This window comes from Aythya marila (genome assembly GCF_965140915.1).
Source record: "Aythya marila genome assembly, chromosome: 3".
Lineage (NCBI taxonomy): Eukaryota > Metazoa > Chordata > Aves > Anseriformes > Anatidae > Aythya > Aythya marila.
The window spans coordinates 77,667,345-77,680,711 of NC_139044.1; the positions used below are offsets into that span (position 1 = coordinate 77,667,345).

Sequence of the window (13,367 nt, forward strand, 5' to 3'; positions counted from 1 at the left end):
GATAATATTTTATTTTATCTTTTTTTTCTTTCCCAGTGGGACCTTCAGAATTTAAAATTGCCAGAACTTTTGATGAGTTCTTAAACTTGGAAGAATTACAGCTGATGGAATATGAATCCCAGTCAAATTAAAGGATTTCATATATTACGTTTTATCATAGGAAAACACAAATAACATTTCCAGAATGTTGTCAACTGTTTTATATATCTGCAAGAAAAATTGGAACACTCTTTGGATTTTCTTTACTAGCATACACAGATAATATTAAAATAACTTAAAAATCATTTTGGATGTGCTGTAAGTTCTAAGTATTTCTGAAAATTCCCCATGTATTTTTGAAACTGGCTTTCATGCTTGTTCCATCAAAATTGCTATAATCTGTTTTAGTTCTGCAGCATTACTGGTACAGAAACACTATTTCTGAGTAAATATGAGTACACAAATTCCAGCCATCTTATTTCTCCCATTCTGACTCACAATTTCTACCCCAGTTTATCTGGAAATAGATTTTGTACCTTTAAAGTTAAGTGATATCTCACCTCAGTTCTTTGAAATTAATCAACAACAGACTTCCAAAGTCCTTCTGTCAACATTAGGTATATTAGGTACATTTTTTGGGCAAGAAATGGTTTTCATAAAGTGATAATGTAATTTCAACTTGAGTAAAATTTATTATTATTTTTTTTCAATTTAAGGAAAACTTTATTTGTTTATTATTTATTTACTTATTTATTAAATTGAGACTAATAATAAGCTCTGTAACTGTCACTTTTCAAAACAGAAATTGATTAATCACATTATGATTTGCTGTAACACCTCAAGCAAATCTGGTTATGTTTCATGGTCTCTGTCATTTATTCCTATGAAGTGTGTAAAAAAAAGTGGCTAATTGATTTATCTGTGCAAATCACTTCAGTTGTCATTTCAGTCTTAATAATCCTGCCAGGAATGTGGTCACCCATCAATCTTTTTTGCTTGTCAAATAGTTAAATATATAGTCAGAGTTCAATCTATTTTAAAGTGTTTTTTTTTTTTTTTTTTTTTTTTTTTAATGAATTTCAGTGACTGACAATAATTTTTAGATTTTCATCAATTACATATTTTGACTCCAATGAATTGAATGCAATTAAATTACAAATGATGGTGATTATCTGGTGTAAGGATTGATCTATGAGATATAATTTAATTTATTGTTACTGACAAGGTACAGCTGATGAAGACAGAGAATTTCTGTCATTTTTGATAAAATGCAAAAGCCTAACTAATTCTTCATAATAAAACATATCCTATTGTACTACAACATTATAGAGAGAATATAGAGAATTTGTTTAAAATTGAAAGTTTATACATTTTTAAGGTTTTTCAATGTTATTATTAGTGGTCTACTCTGTGGTCATCTGAAGAGTGGTATCTAACATATAAAACTAAATATACATAAAGTCTTTCATTATTAATATTCCAATTTATTCAGCTTAAGTGTATATTTCATAGACTAGCTCTTTTGTCATGCTTGCAGCATGATAGACACTGGTGGGTATCACGGAATTTCACCAGTATAAAAACAATTCCAAAGAAAACTCAACCTCAATATTTCCCAGAAAATTTTATTTTATAAGTATTTAAATGTAAATATGAAGACTACATTCTGTAGTATATTTTTTTTTTGTTTCTCTGGCTCTTTCTAACATCAGTCCTAGTGAATTACATTGAGGTCAGGTCCACAGAGAAAACTTCACCTGAAACTGGATAAATGCATTTTACCCCAAATATAGGCAAATAAGTTATAAGTAGAATATACTTATATGTAATATGAATGCAAAAAAATATATAGACTATAAGTAAAATTTCCAAAATTTAGGAAGAAATTCACAAAATTTCATAAAGTATCAAGACATTACAGGTACTTTTGATATGGACATACAGGCATATGTATACAGGGACATTGTTTTAGCATAAGCTTTTTATGCAATTTATGTGACGTGGTTTGATATCAGCTGAAAATCTTCTGATTTGATGGATCAAACCCTAATGAGGTGGTGGTTCTTGAAACAGCTGGCTGTTTCATCTAAATCTACATTTCATATGTTTCATCTTCATCTACATTTCATCCAAAATAATTTAAAGCTTTATTTTTGGCTCATTCTAAGGTTTCAATTCCCTAACTGAGAATACAGATCTTAACTTCAGATTTAGAAAGCAGTGCTGTTAAATAATTGTCCAATGGTATTTAAAAAGACATTTATCAGGATGCAATTAATATCTCTGTTTAATTCCTGGGAATATAGGGAACCTACTGACTGCAGGTTTCTTCTAGCTGACAGACCTGTCTCAACTAGGAAGTGAAAGTGAGGAGGTGGCTATTGTAATTAACATTGCAGATCTGGGTGTTAGCAGAGAAGCAGTGCTGCCACATCCTGGCACTCTGCTCATGCCCATGCTTTGTTAGCTCTGGCAAGCAGAGCGCACATGCACACACATATTCAGAACACTGCAGGCAGAGTGTCTTTACCAGGTGGTAAACAGGGATCATCACAATGTTGTGAATAGGTGGCTATAGCAGATGACAACAGGATGAACCCAAGAAAGGCCAATAAAAAAAGGAAGAAACACCATTAGTAATCATGAACATTTTCAGCTGTCACCCAACTAAAGGTATCAGTTATGAAGGGTCATGGAGTTATTTTATCTCTGAGGATCTGCTGTTATGAAGCAGAAACTGGAGTTCATTAGAAAGATAAACAATACTCTAGAGATGTGCAACAATACTGTATGAATCAGAGCAATATAAAAATAGTTAAATGCACAGGTATTTTCAAAAGTTACATATTCTATTGCTGAAATGAGTATATAGTACATATAATTTATTCTAGTTGAGGATATGTATTTTTTCAACAGCAAATAACCAAAAAGTTACATTACCACAATTGTCAATGAAAGAATTACTCTATTGCTTGTTTAAAATTAGAAATTTCACCGGTAAGACTCCAGGCTAGAAATTTAGTTTGTATTTCATTTTCCATGGAACACTTGTAAGCATGTAAGCCTTATTTCTGTTCTTAGATCCTTCCCTATTCATCAAGCACGTTTCTGAAGTTACTTATTTTCAACTTGTGTAGGCTAGACTATGAATGTAGTACTTGTAGAGCTGTAGAATTCCATAGGATGTCAATCTTTCCAGTAAAAAATAATTTTATAGCTTTTATTTATTATTATTAATAATAATAACAATAATATTTTTAACTCAGCTGTAAGATTTTCTGCAAGGTCGTAGATGAGAAATAGGCTGTCATCTGGGCAGCCCTTCTTCTGGGATTCAGTTTAAAGCCCTTTAAGTGGTTTTAGAAGACAGTTAAAAATGTTTTGTGTGTTTTAGGTGTGTACATTTTCAAAAATCCCTTATAATTCAATTAAGAATGTCATTAAGAACTTTTCAATGTATAAGATGTTTACTCATGCTCTGGACTGAGACCTGTACATACAGTAAAAATTGTCTTTTAAAAGACTATATCATTATTTTGGTCAGTTCCAAGGTGAGCACAGCAGAGACCAACAACTTTATTTTTTCTTTTAACGCTCCACTCCTATATTCTGTGGGAGACTTGTATGGGGTTTTGCAAATATAGAAGTGTTTTTATCAATTACCAGTTACCAGTTACCAGTTTATCAGTTACCAGTGAACATAAGCACAACAGGATGACTACAGCAGGATAAAACTGCAGAAGAAAAATGGATGTATATGTTCCTGGTAACATTTATCTCGATAATATAATATAAAAAAATAATAGTAGGATATTGGTAATTTACTGAATTTAATGTGGCTTAAACAGGATTTGCAGCTTACAGTTTTATCATGCAGGAGACTGGGAAAATAAATGTTTGTGTGCCAATTACACAGTACAAGTTGCTTACAGTAATGTTCATTATTTTCTTCATTCTTTTTTCTCCAAAATACAGATGTTAATATGAAAAGCAGGTTCTTAATTTTTTGTTCATTTGTTTTCCTCTACTGGAAAAAAAAAAAAAAAAAAAAAAAAAAAAAAAAAAAAAAAAGTAGGTGTATCATTCTGGCTACCCAAGGCCATTCAAAAGCTTTCTGTGGGTATAAGTCAGTAACAGAAGGAGCCATAAGCTGAGACAGGGAAATGATGACTTCAGACTGTGTTAGTCAGAAGCTGATGCAGGAAAGCTCATAACAATTTGTTCAGATATTTTGATATTAAATTAAAAAGGGAAGGGAAGGGAAGGGAAGGGAAGGGAAGGGAAGGGAAGGGAAGGGAAGGGAAGGGAAGGGAAGGGAAGGGAAGGGAAGGGAAGGGAAGGGAAGGGAAGGGAAGGGAAGGGAAGGGAAGGGAAGGGAAGGGAAGGGAAGGGAAGGGAAGGGAAGGGAAGGGAAGGGAAGGGAAGGGAGAACATTAATAAGAACATATTACTAGGATCCCTGCAGCTTCCTGTGGAGTTGGGAGTTCCATGCCTCCATTCGCATCACTGGCATGCTTTAACTCCACAAAGATCTGCCTGTGCTGTGGGTCTCTAAAAAGCCTCTCTGTGAGCACAATAAATTATCCACCACAATGAGCCTGATCTTTTTTCTTTTATGAAAGTAGCCACAAGAAGAGGGCAAGCTGGCTACATTTTATATGTATTCTGTATTTTCACTTAGATAATTTTCTGGATAGTTTGGACTTTCATAGATTTGGTGAGATTTTATTTGGTTTGATTTACTCTGGCTTTTAGGTGACTGGTAAACTCACTATCAATTTACCCTGAATACTGAACACTCTGGAGCTGAAATTAGGGTGGTGTTAATTAGCTGTAATTGGTCACAGAGATGGTAGGGAATTCTGAACATTTTATTAGCCCATTAGCAAATGTGGATTCCTGGGCAATCAATCTTTAGGACTAAAATAATCTTAAATTATTTAGTTATGTGTACCAATTAAAATATATAATCCAGTTATGTGTATAAGAAATGCATGAAATACATTCATGAATTACGAAGCCAATTAACCAAGTGCATTTTTTTTTAGTACTCCGGATGGCAGTAAAAACAAACTGTTGCAAAGCACATATCAAACCAGAATTAATCTTTTTGCTTTTCTGGAAATACTGAGAATGTATAAAAGATCTTCCAGTGTTGTATGCTACTTATTGCATACTGACACACATCGTATACAGCATGAGATTCATAGTGTCTTATCTCAGGTTTTTGTAATACAAGTCACCTTCATACTGTATTAGAAATATTTCAAATATGTTTATAGTTGTAACATGATAGGAATACAAACTTTAATTTTCTCCTCAAAGGAATGAATATAACACACCAAAGTAAAACACTGAAAAAAATATTTTCCTTCTTCTGGGTAGACAGAATAGGGACAAATCTTTCAACACTGATATAATTCTTGGCTCGTGCTTCCCTCAAATTTCACTTCCAAACTTGATTGCAAATTCTCAGATGTTCTAACATCTGAACAAACTTTCTTACCCATAGCCACCAACGATGCACAGTTTTGCGTGTACATTCCATAATGCAAGGTCCTCCCTGCAATATTTTGTATCATATTCTGTACCTCTTGAATAGTACAGAATATTATAGATTTTATGATAATTAGGTTCTCAATGTATAAAATTATGTAAAATATATCTTATGATCTTTATGTAAGAGGAGCTTCATGTCACCTAAGTTCATCTAGAAGATGTGTTACTCTTCCTCATTTCTACAGACTCCTTTTCAGACAGTGAATAGAGAGGGCCTCCCTAAAAGTGATTTACCACGTCTTATTTAGAATTTTAGAATGAAAGCAAGCAAGTAATTTCATTTAGTTACATGGAGGACAAAACTAATTTTGTTTAAATTGTCAAAATTCCAAAACTCAATAGTTTACTTTTAAAGGAATATGAAACCAAGCAAAATCTCTGTATTGGCACTCTCTAATCATAGAGTCAATATGAAGCTTATGCTGATAAATTAAAAGGGCACATAACAGCTATAATACATATGCTAATACTATATGTATTTTGGAACTATTTTCTATTGAAATAATGAGAGCAAAAATGTTAATTATTCAAATAAGAAAACAATGCTTGAGTTAAAATTTAAAATACGTCCTTCTTTGCTGAGGTCAATTTCGTGTGATTTTACTTAGCTCCACAAATAACAATGTGTAATCTCGGGGTATATCTAGGTAAAATCATAATTTCGTGGGTTACAGATCCTTTATCTGCCAGAGGCTACCAGTTCTGTAGCAGAATCAGGAGGAACAATTCTATGTATATGCCTCAGCCACATGGTTTCTAGCCTGTTTTATTATGTTTACCCACTACTGTTTTCTGCTACAGTCAGATCTTATGCAGTGTAGTAATTACTAGTGACTTTACTAGAGAGATGGCATTTCTGGAACAGAAACATAACAACAGTCTCCAGTGGGAGTCAGTAAGTTAGAGCCAGCCCCAGTGTGTAAGTGTGTGACAATTTACCCAGCCCTCTCACAGCTCTCCTAGCTTAGGTCATTGCTTCTTCCAAACCTGGCAAAGAACTGGCTCTGCAGATGTGCACAGTATACTTTTAAGTCATCCTGCTACAAATTACTGTGAAACATATATGCTAAAATCCACAAGATTAATTATACTAATGAGTGAGTGAAATCTTGACTACAAAGCTCGACAGATTCACTCCCATATGTGAGGATAGAAGAATCTGCTCCATCTTTGTGTGTCCACAAATCTCTGGCTAGGTGCCTTCTAAATATCTTATTCAATTCTAACAGAGGTTTTCACAAAAATATGCAAAACATGCAATGACATAAATGTTGATCAGAGGCACCTCTGAAGCTCCTCTGGTGCAGTCACTCTCAGCAAGGGACTGTTGTCAACTCTGGATCCAGCCATGGCCATGACCATCTAGTCAAGTCTCTCTGAGCAATCTGTTTCAGTGTTGCACCACCCTCCCAGCAAAGACATTTTTTTCCCCAGTGTTCAACATAAAACTCCCACGGTGTAATTTCAGGCCATTGGCCCTTGATATATCACCTGATGCTACAAGAAAATAACCTTCATAACTTTTTGTCACCTGCCATCTTTGTAACTACCTTTTGAAAATCTTCAGGCTGTTCTTAGGATACTTCTCAGTTTCTTCTTTAGAATAACAAAGTTCTCATCTCTTAGCTTTCCTCATTCATATACTATGTATAATTTCTAAAGTTGAACTTCATGGAACATCAAGTAAAGAAATAAAGTAAAGAGAGTCTTGAAAAAAAACTATACTCTTTTTTTTTTTTTTTTTTTTTTTTTTGTGTAGGTTGTTCAAGGAACACTGTCAAACCTGAGAAAAACTACCACTGGGTTTTAGATTTAAGAAGTCACTTTAAAATATGCTCCAAATTCTCCTCTGTACAGTATAGCTTCACTGGAGGCAAAGACCAAACTATCAATGGGTGAAAATCATTTTAATATCAATAATCCCAGCCAGGTGCTCCTCTGTGAAATGTTCAGCTATTCCCACAGAGTTTTTTTATGAATCAGTAGGTTTCACCTGGAAAAACTGGACTGAGTAGGAAGTCAGAAACCGAATTCCAGGGGCCATGATAAGAGTTACATGTATGTAGCCACTGTTATATTGCTGTAAAAACTGAAAGCAGTCTAATAAATCTAGGTTGGAAGTATCACAGTAGTTCCTTCTCTTAACATTTCACCGCTAAGAGCTGATTTAAATGCTGGCTTAATTAATCACTTAGGAACAGAAATATCTTTGGGAAGAAAAAGAAATGAGCCCATGAAAATACTAAAGTATCATCTTTCAGATATCTCCACAAAATATGAACTCTCTCTGCAGATTAAATTCTACCTTATTTTATGTCTATAGCCTGGTCTGAAAATGTCAGTTTCCATCAACACCTTTGGGACTTAAGTGCATTTAACCAATACAACATGAATCAGATTTCCATCTGCTTAGAAAGTTTCCTTCAGTTTTCAATAAGAATACAGATTGTCATTGCTTAATATTACCCTGAGTAGTATACAGAGCATGCATGAGCTGACAGACAATCTAGGAATTACTTAGTTTAGGAGTTTTGTCTGAATTATACCCTGGTTCCTGACTGTTTACTAAAAAAAACATATTGACAATATGATTGATTGACTGATTGATTGATAGTTAATATGGAAAGTTAATATGGAAAGTTATGAACAGAATATGGTGGCTTCTCTCTCTTGGTTTACATCTACTTTGTTGCGTTATGTATGGTGCCCATATTAAAATCTGATGCCTGTTTTGGAAAGGTGGCTCAAGAGGAGGGTTCTGTTTTGCACATTCAAGTGACTTCCTTCTGAAAACAACGGCAGATGAGAAGTACAAGTAAATAAATAAATAAATAAATAAAAGAGGTTTTCCATATATTTTGTCTATTTTTCAATCTTCTGTGTCATCTATTAATCCAAGATTGGTAGGCTTCTTTTAAGCTTTCTGCATCAAAAGCTTTTTCAGTAAATCTTGAGGTCAATATTGATATATAGCAGGACAAAAATCTATGGATTTATCAGTAAATTCCAGGAAATTAACTTTAAAACGTCAATATTTGTTTTGAATTAAAAGTCGGAAGTACAAATTTCAATTCCTAGTTAATTATAGTGACAGATGGGATAACTTTTAGTCTGTTCTTTAAGAAAGAAAAGGACCCTAATCATTTATTTCCTGTTTTGCTTACACATTTCCCAGTCGGTTCAGCACACTTACCTCGCTAAAGTTTTGCTTCCAAAGTGGCTTACTTACTGAACACTACTCCCCCTTTAAAAACACAGGTAGTTAGTTTGTTTTCTATTATATATTATTGCCAGCTACAAGGAATAAAAATCAACTAGTGATGAGATCACTTCTATTCACCATTCTTTTCTTCCCCCTTCTCAACTGGAATCACAGTCCCTGTACCACACACGTATGCGTTGCCCTCAAAAAATAATATATACACCAACACTTGAGCTTGTATATTGAGTTTGATCAGTTTAAACTGGACTGAATTATTACCTTACTGAAGATATGGATGTGACTTAGCTAATGTTAAGGATCTAGTCCTTGGTACTTTTGTTTTTTGAAGATGAATTTAGGGTTAACATGTTTATAAATGATCTTTTGCATATGGTTTGTGATTGAATGGTGTAAGCAGGTATCAGGATGCTCAAGGAAACTATGAGAGATTTTAAAATATATTTCAGAAAATGTAAATTAGTAATTCATGTTATTAGTTTTGAAATAGTTTTATATAGAAATTGCAAAACAGAAATCTATCTGACCATGCATGCTCATATACATATCATATTGTTGTTGACATATGCATTTTCCAGGATAAGGAAGTGCTGCAAAATGATTTAAATTATAAAGATGTATGAAGTATAAACTGATATGTTCTGACATTTCTCACAATATCTCCTCTCTTGGTAAACTCGGCAGAAACACTGTGCTGACTCCAAGAAGGCAAGAGAAATGCATATTTATATAATACACACTCCTTAATAAATTTTTAAATTGTAATATACAAGATGTCAAACAGAATATATTGAGTTTTACCTGCAAAGGCTTTGTAATCCACCAAGTCAAACATTACAATAGCTACTGCTGACCAGGTAACAATCAGAGCGACAACAAGAAGCCATGCTGCTGGTGAGCTGAATGTTGTCACTAGGTCTTCTGTAACCGATTTCTTGCCCACTTTCATGGATGATGAGGGAACAGATCCGTTCTTACCATCTATTATTGTTGTGGTCATAGACATACGTCCTAGGCAAACAGTGAAATCAGAAGAAATAAAATGTAACATTTGGAGCCCAAAAATCAAGAGTATGACTGATACATTGAAATTCATCCATACTCAGAACATTTAAAATAAATGTAAATATTGCATTATTAAAGAGAGACTCATGCTTTCTGGAAGGAAATTTTCCTATAGCAGGGCCACAATTAGTAAAGCTAATTTGGGAGCAAATTCTGTGGAATAGCCATGACTGGCCTTTCTGATTATTATGAGACATTTTTTAGTCTGCCACAAATAACAACATACCTAGGAGAGTGATTGATGAAAGTATAAAATATCATTACTCTCCAAAGGATTGTCTTGTTATGGGCTGTAGGCCAGATTCTTAGGTGATGTGATTAAGTGTACTTTCATGGAATGTAATGGAGTTAATGTATTTAAGCAACCCAAGGTTTGGCTGGAATTCTGTTGTCAAGGACGTATATGGATGGCAATGAGAATGTTTATACCCCATTTCATCCAACAGAAACACAGGTGATTTGTATTGTGATTTTGTACAAGTATATTTAAGTATCATTATGCTTTTTGAAGAGGCTTATAGCTGATTTTAAAAATCTTTCTGCATAACATTTTTCACTTAATTAAATAATCTCCTTAGAAGCAACAGTTACAAAGCCAAAGAAGACTTAATTCCAGAAAGCACAGGTTTGGACCTAGAAAGGTAGTAGGAGGGGGAGTACTAACATTAGCTAAGTAAACTGTTGATACACATTAACTGTTTAAAGGACGGTTAACAGCAGTGACTTAATATACTTCTTGAGATATTAAGAAAAGTCATTTCTGCACACAAAACATAATCATGGTTACTGAAACCTGCCAACATTTGAAATGTTTTCATATCACACCTCCTCATAAAAGATAATGGTATGCTAAAAAATCTTGGTTGGTACTTCTTTTCCAGAATATGCAACAACAATAGTAAAAAATATCCATAACTCCACAGATAACACAAGTCAAAGAGCATGAAATCTCCACAAGCTTAGGTTACAAATCTGCTTGTAACCTACTGTTAAAATATTCAAAGGTATGCTACATATATTCCTGGTCTAGTTGAGTTAATTTGTTACTAACTCTCATTAATGAGTATCAGTGATTTCAGGGACACTTGCACATGCAAAGATCTAAACTTTCAAGGAATCAGGTGACGCCTGGTTTTCTCATAACTTTGCTTCTCACCTTGACATCACATATCTCTGGTCACAATTGATACAACCTGTAAAACTGATAATTTTCTAGGACGATGAAGGTAAGGAAAGTGACAGAGCTGCACTATAGAAAGATAAATAAACTTAGCCTTTCACATAGAAACGGCAAATAATCATTTAGAAACTACCACTAGAGCTAAAGACTAAAAAAGCTAAAGATTAATAAAGCTAAAGACTTTCAGATGGTTCACAAGATGTATGTAGCCTCTACTTGAGAATCATTATATTGATATTTTTGAAGAAATAAAGGATGCATTTATTCTTATATATTCTCTCTATATAAAATTTATAAATATTTTTATATTTGTATATAAAATATATATTTTTATGTATAAAAATATGTTGTTTTTTATGTAGTACTTTGCATTTTTGTTTATTTCCCTTATCTCTATCTTTTAAACCTGCTTCTGCTCAAGCATCTTGACACTAATCAGTGCCTTGCTTCAAGCCTTGGAAAAGCTGCTCTGCTAAACAGCAATGTTGTATAAGCAGAACAAGATTCTCTAAATCTAATCTTATTTATAGAATATTTATTCTGCTTGTAAATAATGTCTATCTACTGGGATACAATTTGTACTTTTTTTTTTTTTTTTTTTTAATATAGTTTAAAATTATCACTGCTTCCATTTCTCCAAATATAAATTTTGGATCAAACATTTCACAGCAGGAGAGAAAACATGCCAAGTGACAGCTAGAAATAAAGTTCAGCTTACAAAAGTCTAATTCCAAATCAATAGCATTTTGTTATTCTACTGCATACAAAATGTAAGTAATTTGTGCATACAGCAGGTCATAAATGACACATCATGCTTTTTTTCCCTTAGGGATATCAGTCAAGGTTTATAATGTATGAGAGGCAATAGAAAGTACTGTCTCATCTTGACAAATCTGGTTAGTATCACAGCATATCTGAAATGACATACAATGACAGATATTTGCAAGTTATAATAAAATCAATTAAAACTATCTGTGTGTATATAGACATATACATGTATATATACAGATATTTACCATTGAAAGGATCATATTCCTAGGACTGTTGCAATGTAAAAATAGTTCCTTCTTATTTAGTACATATCTTTTCAAATTAAGGGTCCTGTATGGTTTCCCTGGTGAAGAAAAATGTTTCTTACATTTTTTCAATCCAAGCAATGCTGCAGAGACAAAGCTGAAGTACAATGGAAGGCTATCTCTTGCACATTCTTGGCTGTCAGTGTAGCCAGGTCAGATTTTCCCTTGAAAACACAGTGTACTATACAAGAAAATCAGTTATGGTCATTAAAGTGAGAGTGAAACACTAATCATCCAAATCTGCCTGCAAATCAAGCAAAAAACATTGAGGGAAAGAGAAAGATGAGTGTATTTGCTGCCTTGGCTGTTTTGAAATCACATGATGGAGCCTATCACTTGAGAGTGGTCATTCAGCAACAGGTTAAGATTCCAGATATCTTTCCCACCCATTTAACACATCTTTTCTCTCCCAAGACAGATTTTACTGTCTGCATTACAGCCAACCAGAATCCAAGTCAATTTAGTATACTTAGGTGAATGTTGCAGTGGATCAGGAGATTCATGAGCACTTTGGGTTGTGATTGCTATTGATTTTCAATGATGTTAGGAACTTCAAAAAGTTATATATAAATTTCATTAAAAAATATCTCTAGGGATATATACCTCTGACTCCATATCACAATTTCTCATGTACGTAAAAGTACCCCATCAGGTCACAAATGTCACTTTTATCAACATATAAGATTTTATCAACAGATCACCTTTATCAACATCAATGGATTAATTTGCTAAATTCCAAACAGTTAAAATTCAGACATTCTTACTACCACTCTGGTTTCAGAGTTGTCAATTAGGATACAATCTGAAAACCCATAAGATTTTATAGGTATAAATAAACTTTGAAAACTGGTGAAAATGTTGAGGAGAATACTGTGAAACTTTCAAAGTCTGGAGTAAGCTTGTAGTTCTGTCAGCTTAAATAAAATACCCTTTGTATCAATGCACTGATGTCTTCTTAAGGTATAATATGCATAGAAGTACATGGTTAAGGATGGGCACTTGATTTTACAATTCAATAGATAGATTTCCCACTATCCCAGCAGAAAAAGAAAAAAAGAAAACAAACAAAACAACAAAAAACACCACCAACAAAAAAACACCCCTATTCTATATAGACTCATTCAAACGTAAAATAGTTATGTTCTGTATTTAAGTTATTTCCTAGTTGTTTTATGCACTACAGCCTTTATCCTGCCAACAACAGATTAAAAAAAAAAAAAGTCAAAATACTTAATGTGAAATGTTGTTTTAAGGATGGGTGTATTAGAAGCAGAGGGCTAGTCACGCT

General features: G+C 33.4%; 1 protein-coding gene across 17 annotated transcripts in view; it reads right to left on the minus strand.

The window, feature by feature from the left end:
• Positions 1-13,367, minus strand: part of TRDN (triadin) — a 246,932-nt gene that overhangs the window by 200,529 nt on the left and 33,036 nt on the right. For 15 of the 17 annotated variants that reach the window (XM_082757682.1, XM_082757679.1, XM_082757681.1 and 12 more), the window contains exons 2-3: positions 9,560-9,769; positions 2,510-2,551 (exon numbers count right to left, since the gene is read on the minus strand). In XM_082757682.1, coding sequence (XP_082613808.1) covers positions 2,510-2,551; positions 9,560-9,764 — 247 coding nt within the window. In that variant the 5' untranslated portion in view covers positions 9,765-9,769. The remainder of the gene's footprint in view (positions 1-2,509; positions 2,552-9,559; positions 9,770-13,367) is intronic. The other 2 variants (XM_082757677.1, XM_082757685.1) reach the window with 1 other exon arrangement.